The sequence below is a fragment of the Rousettus aegyptiacus genome, unplaced genomic scaffold, assembly GCF_014176215.1.
Source record: "Rousettus aegyptiacus isolate mRouAeg1 unplaced genomic scaffold, mRouAeg1.p scaffold_m13_p_5, whole genome shotgun sequence".
NCBI lineage: Eukaryota > Metazoa > Chordata > Mammalia > Chiroptera > Pteropodidae > Rousettus > Rousettus aegyptiacus.
In genome coordinates, this window is record NW_023416308.1 from 78,045,024 (window position 1) to 78,066,719 (window position 21,696).

Consider the following 21,696-nt stretch of genomic DNA (forward strand, 5'->3'; position numbering starts at 1 on the left):
GATCACAGCATCAATGCTTGGAGAATATGACCATAACAGAGACCAGCAAACCCTGTATCCCTGCCAGCTGTACTTAACATAAATACAGTGGCAGAGATCCACCCAGGAGTTGTACAAGCCAGGCACAGTACTTCCAAAAGAAAGAAGAATGGGAAGAAGGCAGCGTGGACATGACAGAAGGGCAGTAGGAATGTACGAGGCAGAAATGAGACCACAGCCAACAGGAGGTGTGCTAGTCAGACCCAGAAAGAGGTAGGTGAATATGAGAAGCAGATAGTATTGTGGAGAACATGGCATAGAGCCAGTCAGAATTTTCTGGCCATAGATAGTAGCATAGGATTACTTGGTAGAGAGGGCATGTAGAGAGCATATCTGATTTCTTGGACTGGAATCCAGAAGATGAAAGTTGTGAGCATTATGGAATGTGATATTCCCAGGTGAGTGGTGGCCAGCAGAATTAGGAACATAAATTAGAGTCGATGCAAGCTTTGGTCATTTTTGACTGAACAGAGGATTGGCCCATTGCCCATTAGTGCCCTGACATTGGGATTGAGAGAGACAGATCTTTTTTCTTATTAAGAAAACAATATATGATCACTGGAAACAAAAATCTTAAAAACACTTTGAAAATATAGAAGAAATAAAAATATAATAAAATATCCAATAAACTTGTCACCTTAAAAGAAAAACATTATTAGCATTTTGGTACTTATTTTTTCAGATTTTTTAATAAGTGTGTACATGTTTGTGTATGGACATATGATGAATGTGTGTCTGTTTTATATTTGAAATCCTAATGGAGACACAGATAGGTGAATAATAAACAGATAAATCAAAGACACATTTTACATTTTTTTCTAGAGATGTAGCTATTGTCCTAAATTTTAAAAGGAATTCCATGTCTATGATTATTAATGTGCTTAGGATAAAGTTTCGTTGCTTTGATCCTAAATTACTTAAATGTTTTATAAGTACACACACACACACACACACACACACACATACACGTACACTGGGACACATGGAAGTGCTTGATGTTAAGGACTAGAATGAGAGGAAGAGGCTGCCTCTTTTAGATTTGTCTGGAAGTTAGGGTAGGTTCTGACTAGCACACTTACATCATATACCTTTTACTTGGGCATCCTTTACCTTCTCCATTTCCTTTGTTTGAATATTCCTATCTTGACCCCTATTATCTCAGCCACTTGGACATTTTTTGAGTCCTTAAGAAGTCTGAATACTATTAAATCTCAATGTGTATGTCACTTGTTAACTTTTTTAGGTTTTATCTAGAAATGTTTCATAAACACATCTTGTGTTCTTCATTCTGACTACCAGCACAGTAGTCCAGATACTCACTTCTTTCTCAGTCATCGCCTCCACATGGATCTCCTTGCCTTGGAACATCCTTTGCACTAGTCCAAAATTCCACATAGCTTGTAAGAGTTTTTCCAGACACAACTCTGATTATCTAACATCCATGCTTAAAATCCATCAAAGGTCTTTTATTGCCTCCCATATACAGTCCAAACTACTTAGAATGTCAGTAGGCATCTCTGTTTTCCTTTTATACCTATTTTCCTTATATTTTTCTAGTATAATATCTCTAATATTTCCACATACCATGTTTTTGGCTACTTTATAATAATTGCTGTTTTTAAATATTACTTTATGTACTTTTAAAACCTCTATTTCCTTTGTCTGAATTGCCTTTCACCATTTTTCTTTTTAATAATGTCTCATAAAATGAAGCTCTTTATGACTCATTAAGTCAAAAGTAGGATTCTCTACTCAATGTTCCTAGACCTCTTGGCATATTTTTTTTAGAACTGGATCATTTTCAGTTCATAAAAGTTTGAGACTTTTGAGTCATATATACTCAAGTTAATAAGGTATCTTATATTATTTCTTTAAGTAAGTTGAGACTAGAGTCCCTTGGATCCAATGAACATACATGTGAAGGTTCATCCCCTTCCACTATGTCTGGCATTCTTGAGATAGGCAGACTTGAACTTGGAAAAGGACTATATTATGCCACTGGTTTAGGATTTCAGAGTTGCCATTCATTGTTTATTTTTTTAAAAGGTACTCTCAAACTTCTCGTCTATTACTCTGGCATCTCATAGCTATTTGTTAGACTTGATCCAAAGGGAACGAAGCTGTTGCAGAATGAGACTGCAGTCTGCCTCTTCCACTCCTAAGGAATTCAACAGAGATTCAGAGCTTTTAACTCTAAAAATATTGAAGGATGAGGGTATGGAGAATCTAGAGGAGATCTGAAATGGGAACACTGAAGAGGATGCAACTGTAAGTATCAGACTTCACCATGGAAACTAACAGGTAAGGGAATCTCTTAGAGAAATGGACATTCCTGAGTGAGGTTACAAGAAGAGTTAGTGCTAAGGCAGGTGGCACTGTATCACTGTGTAACCAGCCAGCATCACCTAATTATTTATTCACTTATTTAACAGATATTTGTGGATAAATACAATAAGAGAAGACACTATGTTAGGGGCTACAGATAAGAATAAGACAGAATAAGACAGAAAGCTTAGGGAGCTTTCAGCCACTGCATATTCTCTAGCAGTGACCACATGAGCTTGATTTCTGACCCCAAAATATCTTTTACTTTTGCCATTGAAGCTGTAGAACAGAGTTGGGGTGGATGGGAGAAAGTTCACTTTAGACCATGGGTTCTAGGATAGCTTGTATAAGAAGTAGAGCTGTTTTTCTTCCAGGGTCTTCTTTCCAGAAATTTCTGGAGCCTTGACTTCCTCCCTTACTGATTTCCTCCTTCTCCTCTTCTTTTTTTTTTCCCTTTCCTTTTTTTTCACCAACACAATTCACAGGAAATCTATTCCCTACCTTTGTTTTTAAGCTATTCTCAAGAGTCACTATTCTTTATTAATATATAGGCATATAACTGGAAAGGAAGCCACACCAAAAGCAGGTAGTGAGGAATTTAGAGATAGGAATTGCTTTTGGTAAAAATTATCCAGAGAAAGTGTTTTTAGAAAAGTTAGGTGATAAGAAAGACTCTAAGAAGTAGTAAAAGATGTATCACCCTTTCTTGATCCAGACTTAGAAAGTTTTATGTCTTTGAAGACATTTTCTATCCCATCTAAACTGTCAAATTTACTGGCATAAAAGTGTTCATAATATTCCCCTATAATCCTTTTAATATTTGTAGCATCTGTAGTGAGGTCATCTTCTCATTCTTGGTTTTGATAATTTGTGTTCTTTTTCTCTCCTTCTCCCTTTCTCTCTCCATGTTCAGTCTAGCTAGAAGCTTATCAATCTTATTGCTTTTCTCAGTGAAAAGGATTTTGGTTTCGTTGATTTTTCTCTGTTGTTTCTTTTTTTCTGTTTTGTTGATTTCCTCTATTTATTGTTTTCTTTCTTCTGCTTAAATTAGATTTAATTTCCTCTTCTTTTTCAAGGTTCTTAAGGTGGAAGCTGAGGTTATATAGATGCTGTAATGCTATACGTTTCCGTTTAAATCCTGCTTGACCTGCATCCCACAAACTTGATGTTTTTTTTTTTCATTTAGTTCAAAATAATTCATAATGTTCCTTTTTACATCTTCTTTGACTTACAGTTTATTTAGGAATGCATTATTTAGTTTCAAAGATTGGAGGAGTTTTCCAGAGATTTTTATACTACTCCTTTTTAATTTGATTTTCTTGTGATCAGAAAACATACTTCACATGATCTGAATCTTTTAAAATTTACTGAGAATTTTTTATGGCACAAAAGATGTTTGGATTAATACATAAGAGTATAAGGTGTCAAATATACAGTGACTAAAGGAAAAATGATTTTAGGTGTTGAACACACAATGCAATATACATATGATCTATTACTAAATTGTACACTTGAAACCTATATAATTTTATTAAGCAATGTCAACCCAATAAATTTAATTAAAAATACTTCTTTAATGCTACTGATTCATGAACAAATGCTTCTGACTGCATGTGAAACCCACCTGGAAAACATTTTGGATGTGCGGATTTCCAGGTCCACTGTTATTGGTGATTCTTATTCAGGAAGTCTGGCATAGGTCTCAGCAAGCCATAAATCTAAAAAGTTTTCATAGGTGATTCTGAAAAATAGTGAGGTTTGGAAGCCACTAGTTAAGATGGGAAAATTGGAATGGTAGGTATAGATAACATTGGCAATTTGAGGGTAAGTGGTAGCTGGAAGTGAGGGACTCATTCGGAACTGCGCTTTATTTGGGGTCTTGTGCGATCTGAAACAAAAAGACAAACTGCCTTTAGAAGCATAGGAATCAGGCAGCTCTGCTTCTTTAGGGGCTAGTTCCAAAGGCTGACAGGTTTTGTCTATAGCTTGATATGGAAACAGTCTTAACCAAGAAACTCAACAAAAACTCTGAAATATGTGATCTTGTATGTGATTTAGATTCATTTATTTTTCAATCCTCAGGTTTCCTGATATCTATTCCCACAACACACTTCCCCTTTTGTAATACTCATTGTGTTTGGAAATGCTTTTTAATATTTCTACTTGCTGCAGGGTTGTATGTAAGCACACGAGGGCACTGTTTCATTAAATCTGTTTATCATCGAATCCTCAGCATTTAGCAATGTGCCTGGGGCATAGTAGGTGCTATGGCAGCCATTTACTACTGTTAACCAAACCTGATTCCTCCCCATTCTGGACACACAGCTAAGCCTTTGTCAGCCTCCTTTGAATTGGATATGATTAAATTCTAGCCATTACTTTCAATATGAGTGGCAGGAACATGTGTCACTTCTACGCCTGGCTCGAAAACCAGCCCTCCATGTTGACATCAAACATGACTCGGGAAGCCATGTGTTATATATGGTAAAGCACCAATAGCCTGGATTTTTAAAAATTTTGCAGAGCCAAACCCCTTCCACCTGCAACCTCCTGCCTCAGTGACCCATCTGTGGAATCTGTGCTATGTGTTCTCTAAACTTCAGATTGTGTGTCTAGTTATCTTCATTTCCCCAGGAGAATTCTTATATCATAGCACAGTAAAGACTCCACCAATTCTAAAGGTCTGGCTGCTCCCCGGTCATTTTGGGGGTGCTCATGCTAGTCATCTTGCAGAAAAAGATTGGACTTTATCATGAGAAATTTAAGATTGCTGCTAGATAATGGAAGCAGGAAAGGGCATATTTAGAACTCAGGAGGCTTGCTGAGCACTTTGTAGTGTTTGAGTAGCGATAAGATCAAATGGGCAAATGCACACATGGCATGACATGAAAAGTATAAACAGAGGCTCAGACATCTCAGGAAAGAAGGTTTGGATTGCTTGCTATTGGACAAGTAACTTGAACCAGCAGAAGTCTGACCTCGAGTGAGGGGGATCTAGAGTGGGTGATACAAGAGGGGAATTATGAATATTGATTATATCTTGGGACCAATCACAGTTTTGAAGGCTCTAGCTTGTTCTTTTACCCTTAGTTGTAAATATATTTCTTTTTCTTTTTCTTTTACTGAAGTTGCCACCAACATGATGGATCAGTGATGGATGCAGTTAATTTAAAGTAAACTTAGGATCAGAGTCATGCAAGGTGAAAAGGGTGGCATACACCATGTGTACCCTCCCATAACCCTTCAGCACTTTGTGTTCTATCCTGCAAGCATCCCGCTGCAATACTCATGTGACTCTCCACCTGGAGGCTTTCTTTCAGTCATGCAGGAGCAGATATGAAGTGTTAGGGAGCAGTTGCCAATCATTGACAAACGAGAAGATAAATATCTCACCTTCCTGACGACTCAGGTGGGATAACTCTGAGACATTCTCTACAATGTGTTTCAAAACATTCCATTGAGTTTTAACCCCAATTACATATAATAGTAACATTCTCCATTGCTCACCTGTTTTTTTTTTTTTTCACTTCTGTCTCATTTTTCTATCTTATCAGTATTTCCTGGGAGAACCACTGAAGTAAATGGCTAATAATTAAATCTTGTCTCAATATTTACTTCTTGGGGAATTCAACTTGAGTCTTGTATACAGTTCTATTAGTTTTTGACTTTAGGAAGAAGATATTTTCCATATTGTCATTTAATTTTTCAGTTTCTCCCTCCTACATCCACTGTGATTTCCTCTGTACAACGGTAGCCCCCCAAACTTTGACCAGTGGTCATGGAGCTTCTATTCCTTAAATTCATCACAAAATATAAAAACAGAGGAGGAAATTAATCTTTAAGAAAATATATTTGCTTAAATAAATGTGTCTTATCCCTCTTGTGGCAGAATGGATAAAGTAATATTTCCCTTATATTTCAAATGCAGAAACCAATACTCAGGCTTGAGAAGGTGGTTTTCAAAAGAATACAGGGAGAATAATATCAAAGTAAGTCCTGGAATCTAAGTCTTTTGATGTCCAGTCCAATATTCTTTTCATCTATCTGTAGCCTGTTTTCAATTTAACCAAAAACTCTAGATAAAGTGTCAACAGACTGGAATATTGTGTTTTCTTCTGGGTGTGGTTATGCCATTTTAATCTTCAGAAAATTTACTTTGGCAAATCTTCACCAAGCTCAATTTTCTCTTCATGGCCATGTGCTACTAGAAGACAAATAAGAAAAACCTCTTTGATACGAGAGTGGTTGTAAATTCACTATCACTAGAACAAAAAGTAGATGATAGTAAGTGCTGTATAAAGGTACAAAAACTCTTTTAGGATCTCACTTTAGGATTCTATTTACCCTTCAGAGTGAAGAATGGCCCATGGAAGAAGCACCATAATCATTCATGCCCACAATCAGATACAACTGCCTATGTGTAGATTTAAAAGAGTTCCACTTGCATGAGACCTGCCTTCCAATCCAGTCTCATCCTCTGCTATTTCAGTCTCTTCTTTAGTCATACTTAACCAATTGTTTAACCATGAAGGCAAATCTCCTGATTCCTCCATTTGCAATGTCTTCCTACACTATTTTTTCCACTTTCCCCACATTACTTCACATTCTCTAATCCGCATAATATGCCCCTATTTTTTAAAAGACTCCAGCCCACAGAGAACTTCCAGAAAACTTCTGAACCCCATATTTCTGTTTTTTTCTTGTACATCCTCATATTTACTCTGTATCAGTAACTTATTACTTGTTATTGTACTTGTCTACTTACTTTTTCCTCTACTCCAATAGACTATGAGATTCTCAGTGGCAAAAAGTAGAATCTTACTCATTTCTGAGTCTTAGAGCCTTAAATAGCACATATCACATATTTGATCTGATGGATAAATGAATAATTAATGCAATAACAAGAATAGAAAAGCTTTATTGGTATTTACTATATATTATGTATCACTTTATAATATTGATCTTCATAACAGTATAAGCTAGACACTATAATACTTCCACTTAATTACAGAGGAAACCAAAGCATTATTTGGCAAAAAAAGTCTGCTTATCCAGGAACTCTGGACAAGTCTTTAACAATGCACATATTTCACTGTATTAAACCTTTTTCTAATTATATGTTTTCTGTGTATACTCAGATGTAAACTTTTGAAAAACAAATCCATGTGTAAATAATTTTTATGTTTCTGGTACCTAGCAAAAGGCCTGAAGTAAGTTAATATTGAGAAAATACATGTGAACTAATGAGAGAATAAATCAATGAAAACATTTCTTGCCATTATGCATCACCTCCCTACCCGGATACTCATAACAGAAATATGGGTGAGAATTCATCTATCAAAAATTTGTATTTTGGGTTTACCAACCTCTTTTCAGGGCCCCCAGTTTTGCAAGGATCTGCATCATCAGATCTGGCCCTTCCCCCTCAGCACCCTAAGCAAGGCCTCCCTGATAGGCTTGCATTTGACACTATAGATGATGGGGTTGAGAATAGGGGGCACCACCAGGTACACGTAGGCAACCAGAGCATGCACAATGTGGGGCAGGTGCCTTCCAAAACGGTGGATCATGGACGTGGTAATGACTGGGATGTAAAAGACCAAGACAGCGAGGATGTGGGAGACACAGGTGTTGAGGGCTCGGGTGCGCTCCCGGGGAGAGGCCAGCCCCAAGACAGTGTGAAGAATGAGAGTATAGGACAGGATGATGAGCAGGGAGTCTACGCCCCCAGTGGAAACAACCACATAGAGCCCATAGAGAGTGTTTATGGTGATGTCAGCACAGGCTCTTCTCATCACATCAGGGTGGAAACAGAAAGAATGGGATAGGAAATTATTTCCAGGGCAGAAGTTTAGACGCTTAACCAAAAACGGCACAGGGAAGAGGCACAAGGTAGCACGGGCCACAATGACCACTCCAATCCTGATGATGACACTGTTTGTAAGGATAGCTGCATAGCGTAGGGGGTTGGAGATGGCCACAAAGCGGTCAAATGACATGGCCAGGAGCACTGAGGACTCCACTATAGAGAAGGAGTGGAGAAAGAACATCTGGACCAGGCAGGCATTGAAGCCAATGAGACGACGGTCAAACCAGAGCACAGCCAGGGTGGTGGGCAGTATGGTCAAGGTGAGGCCCACATCGGTGAGGGCCAGCATGGACAGGAAGTAGTACATGGGCTGGTGCAAGCTGGGAGTCCTCCTCACAGCCAGGAGGATCAGGCAGTTCCCAGCGAGGGCCACAGTGTACATGGAGGAGAAGGGGATGGAGATCCAGCCATGAACGGCCTCTAGCCCTGGGATACCAGTCATCAGGAAAGCAAGTGGCTGGAAGAAGGAGACGTTGACATAGGACTGGGAAGGGAGCATTGTTGGAAGGCAGATGGGGTCTCCAGAAATATGTGACCTCAATCTGGACAGAAAAATAAGAAGGCAAGACAAAATTATTGGGAAAACACCAGTTTTGATATTAGGTGACATGAGTTTACACACAATATCAAATATAAAATGTAAATTTAAAAATATACGCTATCCGAAAGCAAACTAGATAGTAACTATATTTTAAATCTATTGACTACAAAAGTATCGTGCTATAGTGTGAAACACTGACCTCTTCACACATTGAAGAAAACAATGATTTTGAAAATATGTGAGATGGTTCTAAAGAGCTTAATCAAAATCACCTTATTTTAAACAAGAAACAGTGGCCTCCTGTAAATAAATAGCAAACATACTGTAGGAGCCGGAAGGGCTGATTGCATGGGTTTGTTATTGTTTTTCTAGGATTTGCCCTTAAATCTCAAAACAAAAAAATAAGCAAACAAAAAGCCCTTTAAAGGTAGGTTAATAAAAGAACATACGAGAAACAACCACCCAAATATCTTTTAGCGGAGATTTTAAAACCTACCAAAAATAGGTCTGTGAGCTAAAAGAGGTTTTACTCTGAACCCTTGGGTCTACAGTTATGCCATATTTAGCCAATGTAATGGGCTAATGGGCTTGCTCTGAAGGTAAGAATGACCTTTTTTTTCTTTTGGGAGAGGAGTGTCTCTAGATCAGAAGATTCTCAATTCTGTCATCTTCCATTTCTTCTCTCTCAGGCTTTGGTAGAATTCACACCATTCAAAGACGATTAACAAAGTTCCAACATAGAATTTGTAGAGATGTGTTTTGTAAAAATTAAAAGGGACAAAACAAGTTACAGTTATATAAAAATACTCTTGGAGATCAGGAATTATTTAAGAAAGAGAAAAAATTCTGTACAAAACTTTTCTAAATAAAGAAATTAAGGAAATCATGAATCAAATTAAATTTTTTGTATTAGAATATAAAAATGAGTTGATAATAAAAAAAAGAAACTGAACATGGGATCAGAATGCCAGATGGGACGAGAACTTGACACGTCCTCTCATCCACTCTCCTTCATGAGAGCTATGCAGGACATCTCTCTCCATAAGTATTAGCTGAGTTTCCAGTTTATTTCCAAGCTGTAAACTCTCTGAATTTCAGGAAGGCAGCCTCCTTTAGGCCCTCTTCTTCAAGCAGGAGATGAGACTACTTTCTCTTTCATTGTCCAAGAGTGCTTCTCCTTCTTCTGCATTATTTCCAGACCCTTTCTGCTGATATTTCCATCTGAGGCTAAGATGCTGGCAGTCACCCATCCGGGAAGTGGAGAAAGAGGATGTATTAGGACCCCAAGTTACTCACTCTGGCTGTTGTCCCAGGCTGCTCTGCTGCTCCACATCTTGCAGGATCTCAGATGTCTCATGGCAGCCTTTTATCCTGCTGCACAGACATGCTTTGGCAGCAGTGCCTATCTCCAGGGAGGGCTAGGTTTGGGCCACAGAAGGTCCCTGAGGAGTGGAAAATCTGGGGTGACTTTGGAATCAGGGGAAGTTTTCGAAGGGATTAAACAAGGGGGAAGGAAAAGAGAATCATAGATTGTACAATATTCCACCAAGCTTAAATTGTAGTCTGAGACTGTCAACTTCAACAATCCATCTGCATTTGAAATCCTTCTAGGACAACATTTCTAGTGTGGCTCCAGAATTCCTGCAGGAGCTCCCAGTCTTCACAGAGGGTAGAGATCTGAAGCAATGTGTGGGAAGATTCCCAGCCTGAGGAAGTCAGGGAAGTCCTCCTAGAGGAGACGGAGGAGAAGACTTCTGAAAGGCGCACAGACCCCGTTCTAAACTCTTGGCCCTCATTCTGGGACAGACACCAGGACTCTGGCCTTGTAGCTCCAGGCTGGAACTGGCACAGATTCTGTCCACACTCCTAACTTAGGACTGACCTACTAAGTCAAACAGGTTCAAAAGGAAGGAACTTGAACAATAGAGAGAACATAAACTATAGAGCTGGTTAGACCTGGGTTCAAATTCTTGCTTGGTTTCTCATCACATACAAAATCCATCTCTATTCTTTCTCACTTTCTGGGGAGCTCCACTCCAAAACAGCTGTGGCCTGAGCTCTTAAATCAATTTGGACCATGGTCATTGACCTGAAGCTGCTTTCTACAGACACATTTGACTTTTTCCTCTTTGATTCTCATAGCCTGAATTGGTTCTAGCCTGTTTACCTTTCTCCCCTTGAGCTGACAAGGAAGTTTAGGGGAAAATCACACAACTCTGAAAGCTTATATCAAAACAAAATCATGGTGATTAAACTGAGCAGAGACATTAGCGTCACTTCACAATTCTTTCCTTTCAGTTTTTAAATTGTCACCATTCTTCTCAAGCTCTTTATCCAGCCTGTTGTCTCAACTCTTAGTGGCTAATGTGATATTGCTCCTAACTTCACACAGGAAATAGAGGCCATCAAGTGTGTTGTCTCTATGCTTTCTACCAATGCGTCTGCTGTCTTGTCCACTTCCACTCTTACGTCCACACCCTGCCAGAGAGACCACTCTGAGGCACATAATTACTTCATGTCAGCCTCCTCTCCACTATTTTACCTACTTTTTTGGTGACTGCTCATCATTACAGAAAAAAAAATTCTAAATACCATAGCCCGGAAACTAAGACCTTTTAAGATTGTGTGTGTGTGTGTGTGTGTGTGTGTGTGTGTGTGTGTGTATGCTTTTAATTTTGATTCCATGTACTATTTATCTAATTCTCCCAGTGGTAAGATCTTGCAAAACAATATACAATATAAAAATAAAGATACTGACCTTGCTACAGTCAAGATACAGAATATTTCTATCACAAGGACTCCTCATGTTGTCCTTTTCTTGCCACTCCTACTTCCTTTCTTTGTTTAATCTGTGGCAATCACTAACGTGTTCTATAGCTCTACATAATTTTGTCAGTTCAAGAAAGTTGTAGAAATGAAATCTCAAGTGTGTATCTTTGGAGATTGTTTTTATTTATTTATTTTTACTCAGCATAGTTCTCTGAAGATTTATCCAGCTTATTTCATGTATTAATATTTCAATTACAAATTTCTGAATAATGTTATAGGGTATGGCTATACCACAGTTTGTCTAACAAGTCACTTGTTGAAGAACATCTGTGTTATTATCAGTCTTTGGCTATTATGAATAAAGCTACTATAAACATGTATGTGTAAGCTTTTGGTGAACATAACTTTATTTCTTTGGGATAAATACTGTGGAATGGAAATATTTAGCCCCATGTTATTTTTTAGAAACTGCCAAAATGTTTTCCAGAGTGACTGGCTATTACCATTTTTCATTTCAACCAGCAATGTATGTGTGATCCAGATTCCCCACATCCTTGTTAACATTTGTGTTTTTACCTTAACACAATTTTTTTAGCCATTCTGATAAATGTGTAGTGATATCCAAGTGGTTTTAATTTTCATTTCCTACTGTCTAATAATTTTGAACATTTTTTCTTTGCCAGATGAATATATTTTTTCATGAAATGTCTCTTCATTACTTTGCCTATTTCTAATTAGATCTTTTTTTCTATTTGAATTTTCAGAGTCCTTTATATATTCTAGATACTAGACCTTTGTTGGATATGAAATTTGCACATATATTTTCCCACTTTGTAGGTTGACTTTTAATCCTTTTAACTAAATATTTTACATAGTGGCAGCTTTTAATCTTAATGAAGCTTAATTTATGATTTTTTCCTTAAATAAATCATGTTTTGGTGTCAAATTAAGACAACTTTGCCCTAAATCTTGAAGATTTTCTTCCATATTTTTCTAAAGTTTTATAAATTTATGTTTACATTTAAAATATTTTTTAAAACGTAGGTCAATGATCAATTTTGAGCTAATTTATGTATGTACTGAGGTATAATTAACAAATAAAATTATAATACATTTAAAGTATACAATGTGATGATTTAATATGCATATACGATGTGACAGGATTCTCATCATGGAGTCAATAACACATCTATTACCTCACATATTTACTTTTACTTATTTTTGCTCAGGATACTTAAGTTTTAATCTCAGCAAATTTCAATTATACAATGTAGTATTATTAACTAAGGTCACCATTTATACAGTAGATCCTCAGAACTTACTCATCGTCTAACAGAGGTTTGTATTTTTTTTTTTTTTTTTTTACCAATCTTTTTCTATTTCCCCACCCCAGCCTCTGGCAAGCACCATTCTAATGTCCATTTCCATGAGCTCAACTTATTTTCCTTCTTCATTCCACTTATAAGTGAAACCATGAAATATTTGTCTTTCTCTGGCATATTTCACTTAGCATAATGCCTTCTAGGCTCATCCATCTTATTAAAAATGACAGGATTTCCTTCTTTTGTAAAGGCAGAATAGTTCCTATTATATATTTATATATTTATGGTAGGAACTATAATACATAATGTATATTATAGTCATATATTACATGTGTCATATTTTCTTTCTTCATTCATTTATCAACAGACGCTTGGGTTGTTTCCGTATCTTGGCTCTTGTGAACAATGTTGCAATGAATATGAGAGTACAGATATCTCTTTGAGATAATGATTTCACCTCCTTGGATCATATACCTAGAAAAAATTGGGATTGCTGGATCATATGGTGGTTCTATGTTTAATTTTTGAAGAGTCTCCATACTGTGCTCCTTAGTGGCTGCACCAATTACATTCTCAGCAAGTGTTTCCTTTTCTCCACATCCTCATGAATACTTATTATCTCTTGTCTTTTGGATGGTATCTGACACCCACTAGAATATCCACTATTGTTTATTTTTGTATTCTCTTCACCTCTTACAGGACCTGGAACATTGTAAATGATTCTTAAATGTTTGTTAAATGACATCAAAGAAATAAACATTGGGCATAAATTTTGGCACCAGCCGGGAGAACTGGTGGTGATCATTGTTGGAAAGAATCTCAAATATGTGATGCTGATAATCTCTGGTCATAAATATGTACTGAGAGTAAATCTTCCTTCCAATAATAAAAAGCCTGAAGAAATCTCTCTTCCCAAATAGAGACTGACTTACGTTCTGTTCTTATTTCTTGTCAATTCAGTTAAGAATAAATGATGTGTTTCTCAGAGACTAAATTAAATTATTGGGGGCTGGAAGTTGTCTTACTTATGGGGCAACCTCAGGCTCTTCGGCTCTCAAGGGGAATTGGCTACCTAAACTGGTGCCCTCCACTGATCAGGCCAACATAAACATGGCTGGGAACAGGGCAGTATTTTTACAATCCTCTGTCCCTGGAGACGTTTTTTCACTGGGAAAAATATGCTCACTGCAGTGAGCAGTTGCCTGAGACCGGAGGCCTCTCATGGCAGGGTTTGCCTGGGACCACCTCTGTGAGTTAACTCAGCTCCCCAAGTATCCAGAGGGCTTCTTGCTAGAAGCCCTTCCCGATTAATAGAAATCAGAGGCAAACACTCTTCCAGGACCAAGGCCCATGTGAAAAAGGAATGAGTAATGGCCATAACCACCCTTTAGTTTGTCACCTAGAATGCAATCACATTTTCCTGGGACAACTTTGAAACCATGCCCTTTCCATTGGCCTCCCTCCTTTAGTGCGTAAGAACAGTCATTTCAATCTCATCTAAATCCCATTTAAATCCTGCCTCCCCCATCCACCACACTCCTTTCCTTTTTGTTCACCTCTCAACATCAGACCTGGTACTGGTGTGAGAAAGGGAGAGAAAAAAATGTTCTTAAGCTCCAAGCTCTCAGGCTAATGAGACTAGATGAGTGGCTTTTTTTTTTTTTTTTTTTTTTTTTTTTTTTTTAAATCTGTGTAGCTAGCTTGTCACAGAAACCCACGTTGTTTCCCCCCTTGATATCCTTGTGAGGCAGAGATTATTACCTACCTCCTCTGTGAAAATAATAATAATGAGTATTTATTGACTTCATAATATGTCCTAAATACTGTGCTAAGCATTGTGCATGGATGATGGTACATAATTCTCACAGAAACACTGAAGGGTAGATACAATTATCTTCTCTCATAAACAGATGAGGAAAACAAGTCTTGCAGAGGGTAAATTGAATTGACAAGGCACAGAGCTATTGGGTCTTTCTGTTGGACTGGGCTTCCTTTTAGAGATCTGTGAATACATCTTGGGGTGAGAAATCCCCAATCTTTGAGCCCAGGTTTGGTTTTTGGAAAGATCACAAAAAACAAATGGCAGATTCAGGAGGTGTGAGATAAGTTGATAACATGTTTGGGCAAACAGCAAGTGTGGCCTCAGGGAAGGGAGCTGGCTTTCTTCTGTGGGTCAAAAAGCAGTTCTCAAAGAGTCCCTGGAGGGTTTCAGCCTAGCAGGCCCTCTGCTAATGTTATGGCTGGCTGGGTTTCTTTCTTTCTTTCTTTCTTTCTTTCTTTCTTTCTTTCTTTCTTTCTTTCTTTCTTTCTTTCTTTCTTCTTTCTTTCTTTCTTCTTCTTTCTTTCTTTCTCTCTCTCTTTCTCTCTCTCTTTCTTTATCTTCCTTCCTTCCTTCCTTCCTTCCTTCCTTCCTTCCTTCCTTCCTTCCTTCCTTCCTTCCTTCCTTCTTTCCAATTTGGATATTTTTTTTTTCTCTCTTTCTTGTCTATTTGCTGTGGCTAATATTTCCAATACAATGTTAAAGAGTAGTGGTGAGAGTGGGTATCCTTGTCTTGTTCCTAATCTTAAGGAAAACGCTTTTAGCCTTTCCCCACTGAGTATGATGTTAGCTGTAGGTTTGTCATATATGACCTTCATTATGTTTAAGTATGTTTCCTCTATTCTCACTTTGCTGAGAGTTTTTATCATAAATGGATGCTGGGTTTTGTAGAACGTTTTTCCTGAATCTATTGATATGATCATATGATTTTTATCTTTGTATTTATTGATGTGGTATATCACATTAATTGATTTGTGGATATTGTACCAACCTTGTATCCTAGGAATAAATCCAACTTGATCATAGTATATGATATTTTTAATGTATTGCCGAGTTCAGTTTGCTAATATTTTGTTGAGGATTTTTGCATCAATGTTCATAAGATATATTGGCCTATAGTTTCCTTTTTTTTTTTTTTGTAATGTCTGTCTGGTTTTGGAATCAAGGTAATGGTAGCCTCATAAAAGGAGTTAGGGAGCCTTCCCTCTTCTTGAATTTTTTCTAATAGTTTGAGAAGAATAGGTGATAATTCTTCTTTGAATGTTTGGTAAAATTTGCCTATTAAGCCATCTGGTCCAGGACTTTTGTTTTTTGAGAGGTTTTGATTACTGATTCTATTCCATTGGTGGTAATTGGTCAGTTCAGACTTTCTGTTTCTTCTTGACTCAGTCTTGGGAGATTGTATGTTTCTAGGAACATGTTCATTTCTTCCAGATTGTCCATTTTGTTGGCATATAATTGCTTATAGTATTTTCTTATGATCTTTTGTATTTCTGTGGAGTCCATAGTTATTTCTCCTCTTTTATTTCTGATTTTATTTATTTGAGTCTTCTCTATTTTTTTCTTGATAAGTCTGGCAAAGGGTCTGTCAAATTTGTTTATCCTTTCAAAGAACTAGTTTTTGATTTCATTAATCCTTTGTATTGTTTTTCTAGACTCTATTTCATTTATTTCTGCTCTAATCTTTATTACTTCTTTCCTTCTATTCACTTTGTGTTTTGTTAGCTGTTGTTTTTCCTAGTTCTTTTAAGTGTAAAGTTAGATTGCTTATTTGAGCTTTTCCTTGTTTTGTTTTGTTTTGTTTTGTTTTGTTTTGAGGTAGGTCTTATTGCTATGAATTTCCCTCTTTGAACTACTTTCACTGTGTCCCCTAGATTTTGAGTTGTTGTGTTTTCATTTTCATTTGTTTCTAGATATCTTTTGATTTCTTCCTTGATCATCTCATTAATAACTGATTCGTTGTTCAGTAGCATGTTATTTAGACTCCATGTGTTTGTGTATTTTCCTGTTTTTTTTTTTTTTCTTGTAGTTGATTTCTAGTTTCATACTATTGTGATCGGAGAAGATGGTTGATATGATTTCAGTCTTCTTAAATTTGTTGAGACTTGATTTGTGTCCTAACACATGGTCTATCCTGGAAAGTATTTCATGTGCACTTGAGGAGAATGTATATTTTGCTGCTTTGGAGTAAAATGCTCTGAAAATATCTATTAAATTCATCTGGTCTAGTGTGTCTTTTAGGCTCATTGTTTCTTTGTTGATTCTTTGCCTAGAAGATCTGTCCATTGATGTCAATGGGGTGTTAAAGTCTCCTATTATGAGTGCATTACTATTAATTTCTCCTTTTATGTCAGTCAATAATTGCTTTATGTATGTAGGTCCTATGTTGGGTGTGCGTATATTTACTAGGATTATGTCCTCTTGATTTTTAGATCTCTTTATCATTAAATAATGCCTTTCTTTGTCTCTTAGTATAGCTTTTGTTTTAAAGTCTATTTTATCTGATATAAGTATCACTACCAAGACAATGCTATAGTCAATGAGTTATTCCCCGTCCCTGACCTAAGGCCATTTGGCACAGGGACCCGTGCTCCTCCAGGCCTGGCACTGCCCATAAGCTTTTGAAACTTGAAGAGTCTCTGGGCAATATACATGTTGGATGGTGCAGAGACCCTGGGAATCTTCTGGGTCTATTGAGTAAATTTCCCCCTGCCCCTGCAGTGCTGTCTCTGTGGCTCCCTGCATGTTTCCAATCATAGCAGTGTCAGCTGCTGCCCACTTTGGACTTGAATGCACTATCCCAGGGTAGGGACAGCTGCCTATCAATGTGTGTAGGCACTTTGCGTTTTGGATGGGGTAGGAGCTTAGGGAGTCAAGGACTGTCAGGCAAATAGCCTCAGTTTTCTGCATATTTCCACAGTAGTCACAGATCACATGGAGACAAGCTGCTGTCTGGGGCAGTACTACAGACCCAAGCAATACCCTCAAGAGATATTGTAGCTCGTACAGGCAACAGTAGTCTGCCCACAACTGTTTTCCCCAAAATGCGCTCACTGCACTAGCCATGGTCTGTTGCTTGAGCAAATGCACAACCCCAGAGAAAGCAGGGCAGGGGAGGCTGTCTCTGGGTTGCAGGCACTTTGTGGCTTGGGTGAAACAGGATCTCAGGGAGACAAGTTCCATCAGACCAATACAGATTCAGTTTTGCTGCAACTTCTGTGCCCAGGTGTTCCTGCTGTAGTCACAGATTACAGTGAGACCAATTGCCATCTGGGGTAGTGCCCTAGACCCCTGCACTCCCCAGATGCAATATTGCAACTCTTATAGTCAGCAGGGGTCTACTTGCAATTGATTTCCTTGCAGTGTCTGCCCAGAGTTAGCTAAAGTTTTTTGCCTATGTTGATTGGAAGATCTGGGGTGGGGAGAAGCAGGGCCATGTTGGTTCACTGTCAATGGGCCACCTGGGACAATTTGTGGGTAAGGTGGGGCTGGGTTTCAGGGAGACAATGGCAGTCAGATCAATACAACCTCAGTCTTGCTGCAACTTCGGTAACCTTTGGTGCGTTCCCGTAGAAGTCCCAAATCACAGCAAGACCAGCTGCTAACTGGAACTGGCCCACAGATCACTGAGATCTGCCCAAGTTTGTGTTGGCAGCAGTTACCTGCCTGAAACCATCTCAAAATGTGCACTCACAGCACTGGCTGCCAGCTGTGAATGTTTGGCCCTGAAGTGCAGGGCATGGCAGCCATCTAGCAACAAAAGTCCCAGGCAATCTGCAGGTTGGGTGGGGTGGGCTGATCTCCTCAGGCTATTGCTTCCTAATTGCTCTGTGGGAGGGGTCTGTATGGTCAAGCTGGTGTGGTTTATAGTATGCCTAGTAGGGGGGCCAGACTAAGGCACAATGGTGGGTGACCTTCCGGCCCTTGTTCTGGCACGAGGTAATGCAGACTTTCTCAGTATGAATTCTGTGCAAGCCTCTGTCTGACCTGCTGCCAGTGCCTGGGTGAGTGTCCACAGGTAAGAAAGCCTGTGCATACTCCCTTGAAAGGGGCATCTAAGGTTTTAGTCTCCTTCCTTCTCATTTGGATGCCGGGAATCCTTTCTGGTTTTTACGGTTGGAGTTATTGGAATCTCCTCTTCCCTGGGCTGAGACCCTGGGCTGGAGAGCCCCCAAATGAGACCAAGACTCCTCTCTCCTTCAGGGAAGCTTCTGTAGTCTTGCTCTCCCTCCTGGTGATCCTCCACTAAATGGGGGGGTGCAGGTCCAGCCCAATTTGTGACTTTGCCCCTCCTACTGGCTTCGATGTGGCTCCTTCTTTATATTATCAGATGTATGTGTTACAATCAGCTGGACTGCAGGTGATTCTCCACATTGATTATTTTATAATTTGATTGTAATTTCAATGTGGACCTGGGAAGAGGCAAACTCTACCTTATCTTGTCTGCCATCTTTCCAGTAGTTTTCTCTGTTTATGGCTTCTTAATGCTCAGAGCACATAATATTTAGAATAAGAATGAAATTTAGAGAGTATGTAGTTTAATCACTATGTTTTATAGAGTTAGTTCAAAGAGATTATGAGAATTAGATAAGATCACCAAACTAGTGGCAGAAAAGGAACCGTAGCTTAGAGCTCCCAAATCCCATCGCAAGGCTCTGTCCTCCCCTTAATACAGGGAATTAAATATCATCCTCTTTGGGTTACTTTTTAAAAACCTTAACAATACATTTTCTTCAACACAACATATCCAAAATATAATCATTTCAATATGTTTTGATACAAAATTAATAATGAGATATTTTACATTCTTTGGTGATTATTGTGGTAAAACATATATAACATAAATTTTACCATTTTAACAAAGTTTTGAGTGCATGTAACCATCGTCACTACCCATTTCTGGAATCTTTTCATGATTCCAAAATGAAATTCTGTTCCCAATAAACGATAACTCCTCATCCTCCCTTCTCCCATCCCCTGGTAACGTCTGTTCTACTTTTGTCTCTGAATTTGTGTAATTTAGATACTTGCATAAGTATCTAAATTACAATATTTGTCTTTTTGCATCGAGCTTATTTCACTTAACATAAATGTTGTCAGGGTTCATCCATGTTGTAGACTGTATCAGAATTTCGTTCCTTTTCATGGATGAAAAAATATTACATTGTATGTATATGCCACATTTTGTTTATGAATTCATCTGCAGAGGAACACTTGGGTTATTCCCACCTTTTTGGCTATTGTGAATAGTGCTGCTATCCATATTGGTACAAAAGTCTTCAGATGACTTTTTTAACATAAAAATCTTAGGGTAGAATGAAAGGTAGAGGAGACAGCAATACACTGTTAATAAATTGGGCTCTGGTGGAATATGATGAGGGATTTGGGAGCAAGAGATGCACACTTTTTAAAATTATCACTCTGACCATGCTCTTAGGCACATAGAAGTAGCTAGGAGGGTGTGATTGCGGTAGGGTAATGCACTGGAAGATAGACAAGGATGGAGTTGTAGGAAGAGATATAAGGGTGTACAGCCTCATAAAATGAGGCCCCTGACCGCATCATCTGTATTGAAGCCCAGTATCTGAATCTCCAGTTTTATAGAGCATGGACATCCATCCTTTTGTTTCTTTAGAGAAGTCACCCTTTTCCTCTGTCCTGTCTCTTTCCCTCAGCTCTGGTCCCTCTGCATTAGTTAACTGCATGACTTTGGCGGCGACTTTACTGCTCTGAGTAGGGAATCATGATTTGATGCTTGCAGATATATATGATTGGAGGGTCTTTCTCTAGGAAAGAGGTCAGATGTCTGAGGTTTTCTCTTCTTAAAAGAGAGCCCACAGGTTGGAGTCTCCCCCATGGTTTATTCACCCAATTTTCCCACTCAAGATGTGTTCAATGAAACTCCTGAGGGAAAACATAGGCTCAGTGACTATTGTCAGATTTTAGCTTCTCATAAGACCTTGAGAAAAGATGCATTCAGTACCTTCACAGTTATACAAATAACACCTGGTGGGAAAGAAGATCAGGGAACCTCTCACATCTCCAAGTCTGAGTTTATAGGATTCTGAAATATAAATGCAATAGGCATAACATTGAGCAAAATTAAAATAAAATTTTATTATATATTACACCTAAGTTAAAATTCAGAATAAACTAAAAAAGGGAGACATAATCGAGAAGGTGTAAGAAATAAACAGACAAAAATATTCTCCCTTTATCTGTAAAGAAGAAGGCTAGAGAACATGAAAGGTGACTGTAAAAAATGAAGAATAATCTGGATTTGTTGCCTACAACAAGGGCAGGATTCTCTCTCAACACAAATGTGGTCATTCATTTTATAAGGCAAACAGCAGAGAGAAAACAGGATTTGCACAGGCTGAGGAAATAAATGGCAGACGTTAAACAGGAAGCAATATAACATAGAAATTAAATAATTGTATTTGGTTATCAAATTTAATTTCAAATCTTGGCACAGTGCCCACAAACTATGTGACTTAGTTACCTTGTTAACCTAAGCATCATTTCTCTCACTTGTAATGAGGGACAAAAATGATACCTACCTTATAAAGTTGTAGTGAAGATTGGATAAAACCTTTAAAGCACTTATCTTAGAGCCAAAAACATTGAAAGCATTCAAGATATATTTTATTGGCATTATTATTTAGGGCTTAGATAAATTCCCTGGTAATGCATAATGAATCAGCAGTGAGGTCTGTGACAAGCCCTGGTTTATATAAATTATCAGTTTCACTTTCCCCATTTTAAAAGTTGTACATGTTAAGTAAACAAGACCACCATAATGAAGAAATTTCTAAAGTAGGAACAAAACAAGTCACTAGTAATTTGATCATATTTTCTTTAAGGCATAGATTGTTTTTAAAGTTAGTTTCAATCATTTTTCTTTATTGTTTTTCTTAACATTATAAGCATGTTTCATTTAGGAATATTTTGTTAGGATACATTTTCAAAAGTGAGACTTCAACATTGAAGCATATACCTTTAAAAAAATTCT

The 21,696-nt window shown here is 38.0% G+C and overlaps 1 protein-coding gene across 1 annotated transcript; it reads right to left on the reverse strand.

Annotated features, from left to right (window-relative positions):
• Positions 1 to 7,769: 7,769 nt before the first annotated feature.
• LOC107517318 (olfactory receptor 51I2-like) lies at positions 7,770 to 8,732 on the reverse strand. The gene has a single exon (XM_016157896.2). It carries the CDS (start codon positions 8,730 to 8,732, stop codon positions 7,770 to 7,772), a length of 963 nt encoding a protein of 320 aa, XP_016013382.1.
• Between the last annotated feature and the right edge of the window lie 12,964 nt (positions 8,733 to 21,696).